Source organism: Ziziphus jujuba, chromosome 12 (genome assembly GCF_031755915.1).
Source record: "Ziziphus jujuba cultivar Dongzao chromosome 12, ASM3175591v1".
Lineage (NCBI taxonomy): Eukaryota > Viridiplantae > Streptophyta > Magnoliopsida > Rosales > Rhamnaceae > Ziziphus > Ziziphus jujuba.
The window spans coordinates 2217539-2237047 of NC_083390.1; the positions used below are offsets into that span (position 1 = coordinate 2217539).

General features: G+C 34.5%; 1 protein-coding gene and 1 pseudogene across 1 annotated transcript; both read left to right on the top strand.

The window, feature by feature from the left end:
• Positions 1–9222: 9222 nt before the first annotated feature.
• LOC107428066 (putative disease resistance protein RGA3) lies at positions 9223–11626 on the top strand. Its single transcript, XM_025078444.3, has one exon. It carries the CDS (start codon positions 9693–9695, stop codon positions 10374–10376), a length of 684 nt encoding a protein of 227 aa, XP_024934212.3. The 5' UTR covers positions 9223–9692; the 3' UTR covers positions 10377–11626.
• LOC132800252 (putative disease resistance protein At3g14460) lies at positions 10661–13538 on the top strand (annotated as a pseudogene).
• Positions 13539–19509: the final 5971 nt, after the last annotated feature.

Sequence of the window (19509 nt, forward strand, 5' to 3'; positions counted from 1 at the left end):
ATCGATTTGACGACTTCATTTGTGTAGTTATATGAAGTGAAGACTGTAGCATGCATAACTTGGAGGTCGGCAATATATGTTCACCGTTTATTATAAATTATTGTTCTATGTAAATGGAAAGGAAACGCATCAATTGCTTTTTTTTTTTTTTTTTTTTTTTCCCCCCTACAATTCATGATGAAGGTGGAGGTGGAGGTGGGGAATCATTTTCGGACAAAAGATTGGTGGCTTCCCCTGTTACCTGTCTTAACATGGATGGACTGTAGTGGCTGGATCTTTTCCTGCAAGCTGATGTTCAGGTGAATAATTGATTAAAAGCTTGATTCATGCTGCATTTATTTATTTATATAGTGATATTGTTGATTTTTTTGAGACTTATAGAGAAAACCTGCTAGTCAAAGTTTTGTTGAATGATTAAGATTAGAATCAGAGCAATCCTCTGTACTACTATCTGAAAGATAACACTAAGCCCTTTAACCGATCCCATAAAGTTCCCTTGTACAACCTCTCTCACCTCACATCAATCTCACCCAAGAGGATTCTAAAGAGAACAAAGAACCATTTACAGGTTTTGGTTGAAGTCAGCTGAACACTAATAATTCTAGGTTTTGCCATCTCATTTGCTCTTCTGTTATAGTTAAGCTGGCTCATTAGCTGTAATTAGATGTGCTTTTTGTTAGTTAGATCTTAACGGGTTTTCTCTGTGGATAATTGAACTTAACAAAGTGAGATTTAAGGGAAAGATAATACAAAAGTGAGCTAAACTGACAATTGAAGCTTCTAAGTCTAGTTGCTGCCCTTTTGTAACAACCAAAACTAAATCTTGCCGAGTCACCATCTAAATGCATGGTTTCAGATAACCTGTTATAAGCCTTTTAAGATTTTTTTTATTTTTTTTTTATTTTTTTGTGGGAAGAACATAAGCTTTTAAGTTGAACAGTCCTTTTACTAACATAGGCATATTTCATTTACACCCCTTGATGTTTAAGGTAAATATTAAAATTATCTTTTAGATTTGAAAAAATCATTAACACCCTTATCATAGTTTAAATTTACCATTATATTTTTTTAAAATTAAATTATTTTAAAATTCTTTTTGTTTCTTTTTTTTTCTTTTTCCTTTTTCGCACTTATTAATTTGAAGACTTAAAAAAAAAAATTCTTCATTTTTAATTAAATTGTATTTAAACTATGTGATTATTTTATTTTGTTTATTTTGTTTTTTTTTTCCCAGGGGGACTACATGATAATTTTAGTTACATAAGATTTAATAAATTTAGTTAAATATATTTGATAAATTATCACTTAATTAAAAAGTTTATTTGATTAAAATCATTAATTTTTTAAAAAAAAAACTAAAAACTATCATATACTTTAAATAAAATTAATTAAAAATATAGATTACTAAAACTTTAAAGTCTTCAAATTAATTTTCACAAAATCATCAAAGAATTAAGACTCGAGTGGTAGCCCTACTGGTAGAAGCACCACAACCCACGCCAGTTGAGCGGGTTCGAGTCCAAGGGAGAAGGGGTGCTTGGGGGCATAGCAAAAAAAAAAAAAAAAAAGCATTTAAAGGCAATTTAATTGAACTAAACATGTAAAGGTAATTAAGCTTGTCACAAGGGTGTGGATGATTTATTATATTTTTGTTTTTATCCAAAAATTCAAATGGTGCAAATCAAATATCTGCTTTCTAACAACCCTTAAAAGATAACAGTTTCAATTTTATATTTAATTGGTTTATTTTTTTAATTTATTTTTCGGGTTCAATTATTTCAAGTATATAAATATATCCATCAATAACAATTTGACATCTAATAAGTAAATTAGAAATATTTTGATACTTTAATATTACTTCTAAAAAATATTTGATAGCACGTGTGTATTTATTTAGATGATAAGCAAGGAAAATGTCTACGAACTGTTGGCCACTAATAAAGTATGGCAAAGCCTAAAATTTTTTTCAGGACGCAACAAACACAAACATGCTCTGAAACTGCATAGAGAAGGTGGAATTGGCACCCAAATCAAACCTGCAATTAAGTATATTAGATCCACCATTCAAGATAGATGATCCAACCGATGAGACGCTCTCCGTTCTCTTAAAAGGCTTAAATAAAGCCTATATAGCCCCCAAAGAATTAGCACCTATAAAAAACTTCCATATATGTATATGCATTAGTTAAACTATTCACTTATAAAGCAGCAACTATAGAATCTCCATCCCTATGGACAAGCAGATGAATTTTGCATAAACATAAAATTGATACACAATATGATATGAAGTCTAGTAACTTCCAACATATTAACCAAAATCCAATCAATTTTATTCATTCTATTGTAACGCAATCTAATGAAGGACTTTTTTCGTACAAAAGGCAACTAAAAATTAATGAATTAAAACATTTATATTTTTACTAAATAAGAAATAATGAAAATTATGGAATTTTTTTTTTCACAAAAGCAACTAAAAAAAAAAAAAAACCATGTATAAACAAATGGTAGACTGTATTTTGATTAAAATAGAACAATGAGCATTATGGATTTTTGTCTTCTTTTGTCTCAAAGTTATTCCTTTTTTATTTTTTATTTTTATTTTTGCCAAAATGCCCTTTATTAGAACCACATGTGGCTTTTTCCTTTTTTGTTAGAAATACATGTGGCTTTCTTTATTCTATTTTGGATTCTGCTTATAAAGCAAGAGTAAAAGGATAATTTAAAATTCAATATTAGAGTTTTCAAGAGTTGGAGTGCAAAGTGAAAAACACCAGATAGTTTAGTGAGGTGCAAAAGGTATTTAATAAAAAATGAAAAATAAAAAAAGAAATCCGAAGGAAGAAAGGGAAAATAAGAGAATGATCACCACCATGTATACAATAGCAACTTATTTTCAGATGCAATAAAGTAAAACGGTGAAGAAATGGGAGAACTTAAAAATTAGAAAACTTTTTGCATCAAGAAGTAGTACTATTTAGAAGCCGTGGGGTCGTCCATCATAAAGACAAACCAACCAAAATACAATGTCCACCTACCCCTTTGACGTGCCAAATCCATGTGACCCACAAGTCCTGTGGAAAGGTAAGCAAGCCAGTGGAGAGATGACTTTATTAAGGTCAAGTGGAAAAGTAAGCAAGCAAGTGAAAAATTATGGACTTTTTTTTACAAAAGCAACTAAAAATGAGTGAAGATAAAGCATTTAATATAAAACCATGTATAAACAAATAATAAAGTAGAATAAAAAGTAGAAATAGTACAAGTTAAATTAAAGCCGTGGGGTCCATTATAATGAAAAAACAACCAATAGAATTCAATTTCCACATACCCTTCCATCTGCCAAATCCATGTGCGCCACAAGTCCTTAGAAAAGTAAGCAAGCAAGAGGAGAGAAGACTTATTGGTCAATCAAGTGCTACTGGTTTCTCCCATTCCCATTAGCAAATCCAAGTTTTAGCTATTGCTTCTCCCCATTTACCATTTGCTATCTTTATCACTTTCTCAATCTCTAAACATCCTGTTGTGCAAATTCTGAAGAAATCATGGCTGTAGAATTGGTGGATGGAGCCTTTCTGTCTTCTATGTTCGAGACGGTGTTTGATTGGCTGGCTCCTACTGAGGTGGTGTACTACTTGTGAGGAAAAAATATTAGTGATTATCTGATCGATGAATTGATGACTGTACTATTAACTGTTAATGCAGTGCTTGATGATGCAGAGGGGAAGCAAATCACCAACATATATGTCAGGAACTGGTTGGACGACCTACAAGCTGCTTCCTATGAGGCAGACAATCTCGTGGATCAAATTGCCACTGATGCTCGGCAATCCGAGTTGGAAGCTTCTCGCTCAAGAAAGTCCAAAAAACGTAAGTTATCCAACTTCTTTTCCTTCATTCCTCGCATATCATATAATCAAGATATGAAAAATAAGCTTGAGGGGCAGGTTTAAAGATTTTGAAAATCGCATAAATGTCCTTGGTCTCACTAACAATACTGTTGGCGAGAAACCATCACCAAGACAACTGACCACATCATTGATTGAAGAATCTGAGGTCTTTGGTAGAGATGAGGATAAGGAGGCCATAGTCAATTTATTGCTTACAGATGATCATGACGGTAGGAATAAGGTGTCTGTGATGTGAAGTCCAGCTGCACCACCACTCCACCGACAGTGTGAAGACTGCTTAGCCACCATTGTTGACAATGGTTGCTGCAATTAACACCGAAAAATAATTTGCTCAATAATTGTGGGCACCTGTTAGAAGAAGTTGAAAATGGTGGCCATGCAACCGACTTAGTAAGGTTATAAATAGGCCCGTTGCATGCATATTCAAGCTAAGTAAAGCAAGCTCAATATCATCCCAAGTGAGGAGTATTGAGAGTAAACGCCGAGAAAGAGAGTGTTTAAGTTCCAGAGAGAGCTTGAGAGAAGAGTGAGCATTCCAGAGAGAATTTGACAGTGTAGAGAGAGGTTCCACGTGAGAATCCTCCACGAGAGAAATTTTTATTTTTGTATTCTATTTCCAAAAGAGTAATAGAATTCTTTTTATTTTTCTTCTTATATTTCTTCTCTAAAGTGGTCAGAGAACCACAACAAGTGGTATCAGAGCTCCAGGTCGAAAGCTTGGGTTCAAAATTTGAAGAAACAAAGCCTTTGTTCTTTAAGTTGGTGTTTCAAAAAGTTGCTCAAATAAATAATTTGACAATACCAGGTGAAAGTACTCCACGAGACGAGAACAACCAAGTTTGTCTGAGAGAAACGATGAGCCTAATGCGCCCGCATGCGCCATCTAAAATTTTCTGCAGCAGATCACGCGCTGCACGCGCCGTCTGGAGGTTGAAGATGACCACGTCAGCAGACACATCATCGCACTCAGCCACATCGTCTGCCACGGGACCCGACACATCGTCAGCCACGCAATCGCCATGTCATTTGCCATGTGTTGACACATCAACACAATCTGCCACATCATCACAAGTTTTTGAAATTACAGAACAGCCCCTGAATTGTTGGAAATTACAAATTAACCCTTGTAGTTTCTGTATTTATAGGTTGACCCAGAATTTTTATGAAATTATATTTTTGCCCTAAAAATTTTGGTAATTATATTTTGACCCTGGAAGAGTCAAGTCCACCATTTTCGGCCTTTCAGGAGGTAATGGTTAACTTTGTTTTGCCAAATTCGGCTCCATTTTTGGTCAAGCCATAATGTCAATGGAAGAATCATCTTCGGGGGCTATGGTTAAGCTCACTGCCACAAATTATACACTTTGGAGACCTCGGATGGAATATATCCTCAATTTTAAGGATCGGTTTGATCCTATAGAAGCTAAAGGAGAAAATCTCGATCCTAGCAAAGAAGCAGAATGTAAGAAATTAAACAAGAAAACAATCTGTCAGATCAAGCAATGGATCAACCACAGTATCTTCCATCATGGAACGAAGGAAACGGATGCATATGCCCTCTGGACAAAATTAGAGGACATGTACCAGGCCAAGACTGCTCGGAACAAAGCCCTGTTGCTTAAGCGATTGGTAAATCTAAAATTACAGAGTGGAACTTCTGTAGCCGAGCATACCAGTGAGTTCCAGAGCTTGGTAAATCAACTATCTGCTGTGGATTACCAACTAGGGGATGAGGATCAGGCCCTCCTACTTCTAAGCTCTCTTCCAGACAGTTGGGAGACATTGGTAGTATCTCTCAGCAATTCGGCCCCGAATGGCAAACTTACTATGTCTATTGTTAAGGATGCCCTATTTAATGAAGAGGCCAGGAGAAAGGACATTGGCATGGATCAGTCACATGCCCTCGTCACAGAGAGGGGAAGACAGCAAAGAGGTGGTCGAGATAGGGGGAGAGGCAGGAGCAAGAGCAGAGACAGATCTATAGACGGTAGAAAATCATCATATAAGTGCTATCATTGTGGACTGGAGGGTCACATGAAGAAGAACTGCAGGAAGTTGTTGAGAGAGCTGAGACTCCAAGGTAATCAGCCGAAGAAGGATGGAGAGACACTAGTCACTGTTACAGGAGAAGTGGCGCTCTGCTCCACCGAAGAAAAGACATGCCTTCATATATCAACCCAAGATGTTGAGTGGATAGTCAATACTGCAGCATCCTACCATGTCACTCCACACAGAGATTTCTTCAAAACGTACAAAGCATGAGACTTTGGTATGGTAAAGATGGAAAATTCCAGTTTTGCAAAGATTATAGGAACTGGTGATATTCAAGTAAAAACGAATGTTGGTTGTACAATCACTTTGAAGGATGTCCGTCATGTTCCAGATCTTCGGCTTAATCTACTTTCGGGAGCAGCCTTAGAAAAGCAAGGCTATAACAATTACTTTAGCAAAGGCATATGGAAAATGACAAAAGGTGCCATAGTTGTCGCCCTAGGACATCTTTATGGAACGCTGTACAAGACTCATGTGAAGATATGTGCAGATAGCCTCAATATTGCAGAAGGAGAGGCGTCTCAAAATCTGTGACACTAGAGACTCGGTCACATGAGTGAAAAAGGATTGTCCATTTTGGCAAAGAAGAAGCTTATCACTATTTGCAAGGATGCTGCTCTAGATCCTTGTAATCACTGCTTGTTTGGTAAGCAACATAGAGTCTCCTTCAGTTCCTCTGCATCGAGAAGATCAGAGTTGCTTAGTCTGTGCACTCTGATGTTTGTGGTCCCATAAAGGTGGAATCATTAGGTGGCAATAAGTATTTCCTAACCTTCATTGATGATGCTTCTCGGAAGGTGTGGGTATATTTCTTGAAGACAAAGGACCAAGTATTGGATTACTTCAAACTGTTTCATACCATGGTAGAGCATGAAACGGGAAAGAAGCTGAAATGTCTCCGCTCAGATACTTCCAAGGAGTTCGATGCCTACTGCAGAAGACATGGCATTCGACATGAGAAGATGGTCCCTCGTACCCCACAACATAATGGAGTAGCCGAAAGAATGAACCGAACCATTATGGAAAAGGTCAGAAGTATGATCAGTATGGCTAAGCTGCCAAAGCCATTCTGGGGAGAAGCTGTTTATGCCACCTGCTATTTAATCAACAGATCACCGTTAGTACCATTGAATTTTGAAATTTCAGAGAAAGTGTGGTCAGGTAAGATTCCCTCCTACTCTCATTTAAGAGTGTTTAGTTGTTTAGCTTATATACATGTATCCAAAGAGCTCAGACAAAAGCTCGATACAAGATCTACTCCATGCATCTTTATAGAATATGGATATGAAGAATTTGGATACAGGTTATGGGATCCGAAAACAAAGAAGTTTATTAGAAGCAGGGATGTAGTATTCCATGAAAACCAGACAATGGAAGACATTGAAAAGCCCAGAATGTCTCCTAATTGTAGTTCCAATGCCAAGAATTTTGGTCCTAATCCAGCACCAGCACAAATAGCCACAGAGGATAATGAGGTGCATGAAGATATACCAGAAGCAGACCAGGAGGAAGAAGGGGATATTGAGCAGGGGGAGACTCAATCCTCTCAAGCAGCTGCAAGGCCATCACAGCGGTCAGATTATGGTATACCTCCTGAAACCAGTGGTTTACAAGTTCGAAAATCTGAGCGAAGCCGAATTCCATCAAAGAGATTTCCAGAATCTGAGTATATTCGGCTTACTGAAGAATGGGAGCCAGAGAGTTTCCAAGAAGCTGTTTTTCATCAAGAGAAGGAAAAGTGGCTGCAAGCAATGCAAGATGAGATGGAATCCTTGTAGAAAAATCACACTTATGAGTTGGTTGAGCTTCCAACAGGAAAGAAACCACTAAAGAATAAATGGGTGTTCAAGCTCAAGAAAGATGGTAGCGGAAAGGTGGTGAAACACAAAGCTCGATTGGTGATCAAATGATTTCTTCAGAAGAAAGGAATTGACTTTGATGAGATTTTTTCACCAGTGGTAAAAAGGACTTCAATTCGAGTCATTTTTGGTTTAGTAGCAAGTCTAAACCTAGAGCTTGAATAGATAGATGTGAAGACAGCATTTCTTCACGGTGATTTACATGAGGAAATCTACATAGAGCAGCCAGAAGGATTTGAGGTTTCAGGGAAAGAAAACCTTGTATGCAAGCTAAAGAAAAGCTTATATGGCCTCAAGCAAGCACCAAGACAATGGTACAAGAAGTTTGACTCGTTTATGGTGATTCAAGGCTATAAAAGGACTGCAGCAGACCAGGGTATTTATATTCAAAAATTTTCAGGTGGAAACTTCATTGCACTTTTGCTATATGTGGACAACATGTTGATCGTTGGACAAGATGCAATGAAGATTAGTCAGCTGAAGAAAGAATTGTCTAAGTCCTTTGATATGAAAGACTTAGGACCAGCTCAACAAATTTTGGGAATGCAAATAATCCAAGATAGGAAGAATAGAAGGTTATGGCTATCTCAAGAGAAGTATGTTGAAGGGGTGATAAAGAGATTCAACATGGATAAAGCCAAACAGGTCAGCATTCCACTTGCAAATCATTTCAAGTTAAACAAGAGATTGTGCCCCTCATCCAATGAAGAGATAGAGGAGATGGCTTCAGTACCATATTCTTCAGCGGTAGGAAGTCTGATGTATGTAATGGTGTGTACTAGACCAGACATTGCTCATGCAGTAGGTGTTGTGAGCAGATTTCTTTCAAATCCTGGAAAGAAACACTGGGAAGCAGTCAAAAGAATTATCAGGTATCTTAAAGGTACATCGAAGCTGTGCTTGTGCTACGGGGAGGTGCTCCAATCTTAGACCCTGATAATAGAAAGTCTACATAAGGTTATCTCTACAATTTTGCAGGGGGAGCTATGTCATGGCAGTCAAAATTGCAGAAGTGTGTTGCTTTATCCACTACTGAAGCAGAGTACATTGCCGCAGCGGAAGCGAGTAAGGAAATGTTGTGGTTAAAGCGGTTTCTCATAGAATTGGGCATCAAGCAAGAAGACTACAAGATACATTGTGACAACCACAGTGCCATGGATTTGAGCAAAAACTCAATGTATCATTCCCGTACAAAGCACATTGACATCCGCTATCATTGGATACGCGAAGTAATATATCAACAATTGCTGAAACTGATGAAGATCCACACAAAAGAGAATCCAGCAGACATGTTAACAAAATTTGTTGCTCAAGAGAAGCTGAAGCTGTGTAGAGACATAGCTAGAATGGATGGCAGATGACCATCAGTTTTTAAATGCGGCTGGAGGGGGAGAATTGTGAAGTCCAGCCGCACCACCACTGCACCGACAGTATGAAGACTGCTCAGCCATAATTGTTGACAATGGTTGCTGCAATTAACACCGAAAAATAATTTGCTCAACAATTGTGGGCACCTGTCTGAAGAAGTTGAAAATGGTGGCCATGCAACCGACTTAGTAAGGTATAAATAGGCCCGTTGCATGCATATTCAAGCTAAGTCGAGCAAGCTCAATATCATCCCAGGTGAGGAGTATTGAGACTAAACTCCGAGAGAGAGAGTGTTTAAGTTCCAAAGAGAGCTTGAGAGAAGAGTGAGCAATTCCAGAGAGAATTTAACAGTGTAGATAGAGGTTCCATGTGAGAATCCTCCACGAGAGAAGTTTTTATTTTTGTATTCTATTTCCAAGAAGAGAGTACTAGAATTCTTTTTATTTTTCTTCTCATATTTCTTCTTAAAGTGGTTAGAGAACCAACACATGTGATTCCAATAATTGGCATGGGTGGCATCGGCAAAACCACCCTTGCTCAATTAGTATACAATGATCACGCAGTTAAGAAGCACTTTGACCTCAAATTATGGGTTTGTGTTTCTGAGGAGTTTGATATTTGTAAGGTAACAAAAACGGTCCTCTGTGCAGTAACCATGCCTAATTCTCAATCTTATGATGGCACAAACTTAGATTTGCTTCAAACTAAGTTGAAAGAGGAGCTGATGGGGAAAAAATTCTTAATTGTTTTAGACGATGTGTGGAATGAAGATTATGATTATTGGCAGAAAATGAGAACACCTTTTAATTTTAGGTCTCATGGAAGTAAGATCATTGTAACAGCACGCATTAAAAAAGTTGCAGACATCATCGGCACTACTCCAACTCCTTTTCAGCTTGAGCAGTTGAAAGATGAAGATTGTTGGCAAATATTTCAAAAGCATGCATTTGACAAAATTAGAGATCCTAGTGTACGTCAAGTCCTAGAGAAAATTGGTAGAAGAATTGTCAAGAAATGCAACAGATTGCCTATAGCTACAAAAACACTTGGAGGCCTCTTGCGATCTGAAGGAGATGGCAGCCAATGGGAAAGAGTATTAAACAGTGAGATTTGGTATTTCTCACCTAAAGAAAGCAAAATTCTACCAGCTTTGTTGCTAAGCTACAACCACCTCCCGTCACATTTAAAGTAATGTTTTGCTTTCTGTCAACATTCCCAAAGGACCATGAATTCCAGAAGAATGAACTTGTTTTATTGTCGATGGCACAAAATCTTTTGTAGCAATCAAACATAAATAAAAGAGTGGAAGATGTAGGGAATGAATCTTTTAATGAGTTAGTGTCTAGGTCATTTTTTCAAGGATCAAATAGTAGAGGAGTATCTTGCTTTGTCCTGCATGATCTAGTTCATGATGTGGCCAGATTTGTATCGAAGGGATATTGTTTCACAATTGAAAATGGCAACTCAAATGGAAATATGAAGAAAGTACATCATCTAGCTGTTGTACAAGATGTTTTCTTACATAGATTTGAGGCTATTTCTGAAGCAATTCAATTGCGCTCCCTTTTAGTGTTGTCTCAAGATTCATTGTCGATCTTATCTAATGAAGTAGTAAATGATGTAATTTTGAAGTTGAGGTGTTTGAGAATATTATCGTTGTCTCACTGTCGAAAGTTGGTGCAATTAAGTGATTCAATTGGTGAGCTTAAGCATCTTCGTTTCCTTGACCTCTCTTGCACTTCAATCAAAAGATTGCCAAACTTTGTGAGTATGTTGTACAATTTACAAACATTAAAGTTATCATGGTGCACTGAACTCATTGAGATGCCCGAAGATATGTACCATCTCATCAACTTACGACACCTTGACATCAATGACTGTTTTAATTTAAAAGAGATGCCGAGACAAATAAATGATTTAAAAGGCCTACAAACATTGAGTACTTTCTACATCGGAGAAGATAGCGGGACGAAATTGGGAGAGTTGAGAGAGCTTTCAGATCTGCACGAAGAACTTTGCCTTCTGAATTTACAGAATGTTGTAGGTGCCATGGATGCATCCGAAGCGAGGTTGATGGACAAGAAATATCTTGAACACGTGCATTTGTCTTGGGAACATTTTGGAAACGATATGATAGATAATAAAGAAGTACTTGAAAAGCTATTGCCTCACACAAACTTGAAAGGGCTTTCCATTTATGGATATGAAGGTACTTCATTCCCAAATTGGTTAGGGGATCATTCATTCTGCAACATAGTTTCTATAACACTTTATGATTGTAGATGTTGCAAAAGTTTGCCACCGCTAGGACAGCTACCCTCCTTTAACACTGTGGAAATTACAGAACTTAGTGGAGTGGTGACTGTTGTTGCTGATTTTTACGAGAATATTGGTGGTTCTTTATAACAAAGCCATTTGCATCACTGGAAGTCTTAAGTTTCAGAGACATGTCAGCTTGGGAAGAGTGGTCTTCAGTTGGAGTTGAATATGGTGAAGTTTTTACGAAGCTTCAACAACTCCATATAAATGGATGTAAGAGGCTATGTTGTGTTGATTGGTCTGACAGCCTTCCATGTTTAACACAGCTTGAAATTGAAGGAAAATATGGAATTGAGGTGGTTCTTGAATTGTCACTCCCAAGGACTCCGGCTCTTCGTGAATTGAAGTTAGGCGTGTGTGAAAATCCACGACTAGAGGAACTGCCACAGACATTGGAATCAATTCATATCGGAGTAAATAATGGTTTAGAGTCATTGATTGAGGCAATTAACAAAGGCCAAACCTTTTTTCTTAAGGAAGTGCATATTCAAAAATGTTGTTCTGCAGTTACACTCCTTCCTGAATGCTTGCCCACTACCTTGACAGAACTAGAAATCAAGAATTGTGAGAAATTAGAATTCCCAATGCAATGCTCACTCAAACTCTCATCCATTCGAAGAGTTACAATCATGGATTCTTGTGATTCACTTAGATTCTTCCCTTTGGATTTCTTTCCCAACCTCATCGACCTCTCTATTACTAATTGTGAAAATCTCGAATCTCTAGGAGTCTCCTCAAATGGGGATGGGGATGGGGATGGGGATGGGATGCTGACATCTCTATCTTCTATTTATATTTGTGGTTGCCCCAACTTTGTATCTTTCCCTGAAGGCAGATTGCATGCCGCCAACCTTGTTGTACTTGAAGTTTATCGTTGCAAGAAATTAAAGAAGCTACCTGAGCAAATGAGGAACCTCCACCCATCTTTGCACACCTTGAAGATCTCCGATTGTCCAGAGTTGGAGTTATTTCCTGAAGGCGGTCTACCCCCTAATCTGATTATACCTTGGGCTTGGAACTGTCCTAAACTCATAGCACAGCAAATGCAGTGGTATTTGCGTGACCGGAGGAGGGTTTTCTGCACTATCTCGAAATCCTAAAATCTCCACATCTTAAGAGGCTAAACAAAAAGGGACTTCAACAATTCACATATCTCAAATATCTATCCGTCAAGGAGTGCCCTCAATTGGAAAAGCTGGCACAACAACAGGGCCTTCTCAAGCCATTTTAAGGCCCTAGGCAGAGAAAAATATTTGAGGCCTTAGTATTTTATTTTTTAAAATTAAATATTTGTTTTTAAAAATAGATTTTTATATAAAATTTAATTTTGCTTTTTGAGATGCAAAGTTACTAATTAAATTTTTATATCCAAGTTTTGATAATAAATCATTTTCAATTGGTAAAATTGCCAAATTATTTAATTTTTCTTGAGACATTATTGAGCGTAAATAAGATTTTATTAATTTTAATTTTGAAAAAAATATTTCTGCTAAAGCTATGCTAACAGGTATTATCAGTAGTATTCTATAAGCTATCCATGTATTGGGAAAAAAATTTAAATTTTTTTATAAAGTTTAGTATCTCAAGTGCTGTTTTTAATTCAGGATATTTCTTTTAAAACTTTTAGTTCTAAAAATAAATTCAAACCATCAATATCAGGTAACATATCATGTTTTAAAAAATTTCAATATGCAAATAATTTTTTTTTTAGAAAATCATCACCGAGCAATTTTAATTTTTCTACATAATACAAAAAACCAAATTATCTTCATATATCTTAAACTGTTCAGACCTAATTTAAAGTGAAGAAAGGGCATGATCAACTATAGTTAAAATAATTAATTTTAAAAGATTCTTCAGGTGAAAGTCTCACCTTATTAGTTTCATTCTCATCAAATTCTTTCTTTCTTCTAATTACATGTTTTTTATGAAATTTTGGTTCTACATTCATTTCATTGGCAATCTCTTTAGCACAAATCATAATATATGTGAATTGACTTTCTCTGTAGTCATTAAAAAATGAAACAAGACCTTTTAGTTGATCTAATGCAATGGCAATATTCATATCTTTATATTGTAAAAATTTACTAATAGTGTTAACTGCAAACAATATATCATACCAAATAATCATACCTAATAAAAATTCAAAATTTTCAATCTTGTATGTTACTAAAGAAATTACTTCACTTTTTGTTTTAGGATCATCACTAGCTTCTGCTAGGTGATATAAAGCATCTCTTATTTGTGGACCTTGATACTTTATTACTTTAACACTTTCAAGATGACTTTTCCAATGTGTTTGTGACAATGGTTTAAGAGTTAAATTAGAAACATGGTCTTGCAAAATTTTCCATCTTTTTGTAGAAGAAGAAAATAATGAGTATATATGCTGTGTCATGCCAAAAAATGTTATAGCACTAGGACAAGAGTTAGCCATATCACAAAGCACTAAATTAAGACTGTGACAACCACATGATGTATAAAAAGCTCTAGAATTTATATCTACCAATCTTTTTTTTGCCCCTTGTTGTTTACCTTTCATATTAGACCCATTATCATATCCTTGTCCTCTTATATCATTTCTATCCAGTTCAAAAATTTTTATTACACTAGTAAGCATATCAAAAAGACTTTTTCCTGATGTATCAACCACTTTTAAAAATTCTAAAAAATACTCTTCTATTTTGATTGGATTTGTTGAAATATCTACACATCTTAATATAAAAGACATTTGTTCTTGATGACTTATATCTGGGGTACAATAAAGTATAACTGAAAAGTATTTTGCTTCTTTTATTTTTTTAATTATACTACTTTTTATTTTTGATCCTAATATATTTATTAACTCATTTTGTACGTTATGGCCAAGGTAATGATTATGAATTTCACATTTTGAATAAGTTTAAGGTGTTCTTGCATTATAGGATCAAATTCTGCAATCATTTCAATTAAACTTAAAATATTTCCATTGCTATCATGATAAATCTTCTCATTTGTGCCATAAAATGCCAAATTATTTTTTGCAAGATTTTTAACTACAGCAATAATTCTTACTAATATGTTCCTCCAATGCTCTTTTTCCTTGTCTATCTTTTCTTGTAAATTTTGATCAATAGTTTTATTTTTAAGTAATCTCATTTCAACATCAAACCAAATATTCATATTTATAATATGCTCACTACTTGTTTCATGACTTTTAAGCTTGGCACTAAGATTTTTCCAATCTTGACATCCTTCGTTTGCTAATTGAATTGTAGTTGATTTTTAACTAAGTAATTTACAACAAAAACAAAATACTTTATCTAATCTTTTGAATATAATAGCCATCTCCTATCATGTTTTTCTCCATTTAGCAATTTTCGAATGTAATGAACAGTAGAAAAGTTGTCTAGAATTTTCATCATGTGGAAAACATAAATTGGTTTCTCTAATTGGACCTTCTTCAACTCATAACTCTATTAAATTTGTATTTATGTTTTCCCATTGTGCTAGATCATATATATTTTCAACAATAGTTTCATCAATATCATTAAAATTTTTATCCTCTTAATCAACTAATTCATCTTCTTCTAAATTATTATTTTCTTCTTCGTTAATATTAGTATTTGGTGAGTTAGATTTGTTCTTCTTAGAAAGTTCTTGACAGATTTCTTCTTGTCCTACTAAAATAGCATCTTCTACTGAAAATTCAATTGTTTTTTCATTTAAATTTTCAATTGGTTCTTCTGAGTTTTAATTTTTAGTATCAGTAATAAACCTATCAATTGCTCCTTTTTGAGATTGAATAAATTCTTCTGTTTTTCTTTTTTCATACGTTTTACATATCCAAACTTATATTTTCTAGCAGACATATTTATATTCAAATAATAGAAAATATAGATCCCTAATATTTTATCAAAATTAAAATGCTTAAAATTAAAAAAACAATAAAACTTGATTTATGCCTTGCACTTTCAATTCGATGATACTTTAAAGTCTGACATTGTTACCTGCATAAATATGATAAAAGAACAAACAAATATTAATTTTTATTTAAATTAATTATAATGAGCATCTAGGAGAATCATTGGCCTAAATTAAAAACATCATGTAAAGATTAACATTTAATCAATTTAGTTGAATAAAAGATATAAAGAAAAAAATAAAAACACAAAATACAGAACAAAACCGTGAGCTATATATATATATATATATAAGAACAATAAGAATGATTAGTAAATAACTGCATCATGATTTCATATAAAATAATATACATACATATATATATATATATATATATGAGGGGAATGGATGTAAATTCATTAAAATAAATAAGAACCAACAAGTTTACCTTTTATTTTGGGGCTTCTGGATTAGAATTGCAATTATGTATGTTGAGTATCAAAGATTAAACAAAGATGAGTGAATGAGAAGAGAATAAAAGAAGTTAACAAAAGAGAAAAAAAATGCATAAACTTTGCATAAACAAGAATGAGTATTTAATATGTGTTTTTCTGTTTTTTTTTTTTTTTTTACCATTACAATCTAATTAATTATAGATAATTATATCAATAAATGATCAATTAAAAATAATTTAAAATCCTAACAATAATCAACTTCTTATATTTCCAAAATAAATTAATAATAATTTTTTATTTAATATATAGATATATATAATATAGAAAATATATTTTTTTGGGGCCCCAATAAAATAGGGGGCTAGGTATATGCCTTAGTGGCCTATGCCTTCAGCCGGCCCTGCACAACAAGGTCAGCCTACCTCTCTTAAACGTTTAGAAATTATTGAATGTCCACTCCTCATAGACTGGAACGCCATTTCTCACATCCCACGATATTCAGATCGACAAGCATCTCATTCAATGCAGTTATTAGCCTCAAACTCCATGCATGCCTCGTAGGTACGTCATATATTTTCGTATATTTCAACCATTTTTTTTTTTTAACCATTGTAAACATTATTTCCTATTATTTATTTATTTATCCGAGTATATTAAGCACTAGTTTTGCAATAATTTCTCTGCATTCTCTATTCCTTCACCAATTCCAAAAACAAAGAAGCAGCCACTGCTTCTTCTATTTCACTTCTCTGCTTTAATTTTTTTTTTTCGTTCCTTTTTATTTTAATTATATTTTACTGCTTTTTTGTTTACTTTTGTCTTGCAATCTAAATTGGGATTTCTTCCTCTGTATTCTCCCGACTTTTTTCTTAATTTATTTATTATTTTTTTTAATGTTAAAAAATTGTACACTTGTTTCTCCAGTTGCCTGCTTGCTAAATTTTTTATTGCATCAGCCCAGATCAACTACACCACAATCTTCTTATTGATATATTTAGCCATCCTTTTAATTGTTGAATTACTTCATTCTCAATCTTATCAGCATCTTAGACTCTCAAATTTCAAAAGTTCTATCATTACATTCCTGTTGGTTGAATGCATTCTCAACTCGGTTGGCAAAGTAATTCTTTTCTCTAATATCACTGAGGTTTTCACCATATTATGCATGATAGGTTTTCCTAAATTTCTTAAATTTTTTTTGTATAACATCACAAGTGATAGTAAAAACAAAGTGTCTATTGTTGATGATGTCGGCTTATGTACCAAGTTATTTGCCAGTACAAATCGTTGTGCTCTTAGAAATCTGTGCTAACCAAGTGTCTGATAATTGATTAATAGACTACTTGTCGGCACTTTGAGCTCTAAATGCTAAACATATTTATGAGTTCAAACTACTTATCCAGTTATCTACACCCATTTGAATTTTTTAGCTGTTAGATTTATTTTGTTAGCTGACATTGATGTAAAATACTTCACATATTGCTCTTTCTTGGTGCTCCTCATCTTATGCCTCCCTGGAAATTATTCACAAGTCCGAACTTTTTACCATATTGTTCATTCTACTAACCATATAGGTTTGGTATGTTCTGTTTCTTTCTACTTTATGTTACGGAATTGGGAGAAAAACAAATAGCAACGAAAACAAAGAAAGCGAAGAACAAACACACAATTTACGTGGAAATCCTTGACGGGAAAAATCACGGGCAGGCAGAAGCAAATCCAATATCGAAAAATTGGTACAAAGGTGAGCAAAATTGCACAATATCCTATAAACCCCAATTACAGCCGAAAAACCCCAAAAGCATCAAAAAAATATATTGTATGGAAGACACCTTAAAATTGAACAGGCCCGAGACCTCCGCTTCCACCACAGAGCCCCAAATTTTTCTCCAAAATTAGTTTCACCAAATGGATCGCACCGCGAGCTTTTCGGATCGGGTCACTAACTCTAACACTTTATGCTTTGGAAAGTTTTCTTGTTGTTCAAGTTTCATTGCAGTATATGTGGTTGTCAATTTACTTTTTGGTAAACTGTAATATTAATGTTGATCATCTCTATTGTTATCACCACTGATCTTTTGTTATGTTTTCCTGTTCTCTGTTTGGTTCCACATTTTCTTCTCAATTACTAACTCTTCACATGCTGCATCTCGTTATGCCAAATTCTCTACTTCAGAGGATTGTTAGCATTTTTCTTTTCTTTACTAGTTTCAAACTCAATGTTGCACTTTTCTGTTTGGGACATCCAGGATACTTGATGGTTTATATGAATGAAATGTTTTCATTTATACTCAAATATGCTCGTTGATCCTCTATCTAATTTTTATGTATTGTAGAATTGGAGAAATTATGCCCTGTTTTCTGAATCAAGGGTGAAAAGGCATTGGAGTGACTTCTGCTTCTGTTCCTCATTTTTCTTTCTAATTTCTTTTCTGTTCACCGATCTTTTTTACATGTTGAAGTGTAAACTTTTCAAGCATAAGAGGTTGTGAACATAGTTTGAATGTATGCGTTTGTATGGATTTACTAAGCCATATATATATACTATGAGTCTGTGACAAGGATCAATTTATTGTAATTGCTAATGCATTTTTATTCATTTAATAGATTTTGAAGTAGATGACACCTCATCCATTAAATTTAAATGCAATTGTTTACCATAAAATTTAAAATTTAAAACAATGATTAGGTTTTTACATATTCATTAGGACCTGAAATCAATTGCAGTCCATAAAGAAAATTTTAAAAGTACTCAAATAATTATTTTATTAGCAAATAATTGCAATCAATTAATAAGTTGGAAAATGGGATCAAGAATCAGCATAAGTAAGGCAAGTAACTTTGTTATGCTTCTCGCATAGTTCTTATGATTGAGGTACAAATACTAAGATGGAGGAGATCCACGAGAGGTTTCCTTGGTCCCATACAGATCTTTGGTTGGAGAAGAATTTGCTGCATTCATGGTAGGGATGGTGATAAGTAGGCCATAAGCAAGACTTCTTGCTGCTACAACAGATGTATATTAGAAAATTCAACAAATAAAGGAATCAGTAACTCGTGCTTTTGTAGCTACATTCAGAGTATTTATTGACATGCTAGTCATTGTCTTTTTATAGTTCAAAGAAAGAAAGTTTTTTTAATCCATATTAAATTCAATTATTTTTTTTATAATGTCCACGTTTTGCTACATATTCGTTGAGACATTGAAACAATTATAGTTTATAATGAATACACGAAAAAACTCAAATACCCAGTTCGAGAACGGGAAAAAAAAAAAAATATATATATATATATATCATTTATTTGATTTTAGTTATTAGGTTATGTAGTTTTTGTATATATATATAAATATATATAAGAGATGCGAAGGAAATGGGTAGGAAAGTGGAGGTTTTTCCTGAAGGTGGAGAGAAGAGGAGAGAGAGAAGGGAGAGATTAAAGGTGAGGAGAGAAGTGGGGAAGGAGGGGAAGTTGGGAATTATAGAGAAAGGCAGGGGTGTATTTAGAAATGCAGGGATTTGGTGAGGAGAATGAAGAAGAGGTGAGGTATAAGAGAAACAATGAGGATGATAAGGATGGAATGGTGGATAACTGGAGGGACCCATTTCCTGGACGTGAAGCTCTTTTTGAAGACGGTGCTCAATGGAAAAAGATATTTGTAATTTTACA

Bases quoted from the DNA above. Each gene is read 5' to 3' on its own strand.
- LOC107428066 (XM_025078444.3), top strand. From the start codon at position 9,693: ATGGGTGGCATCGGCAAAACCACCCTTGCTCAATTAGTATACAATGAT.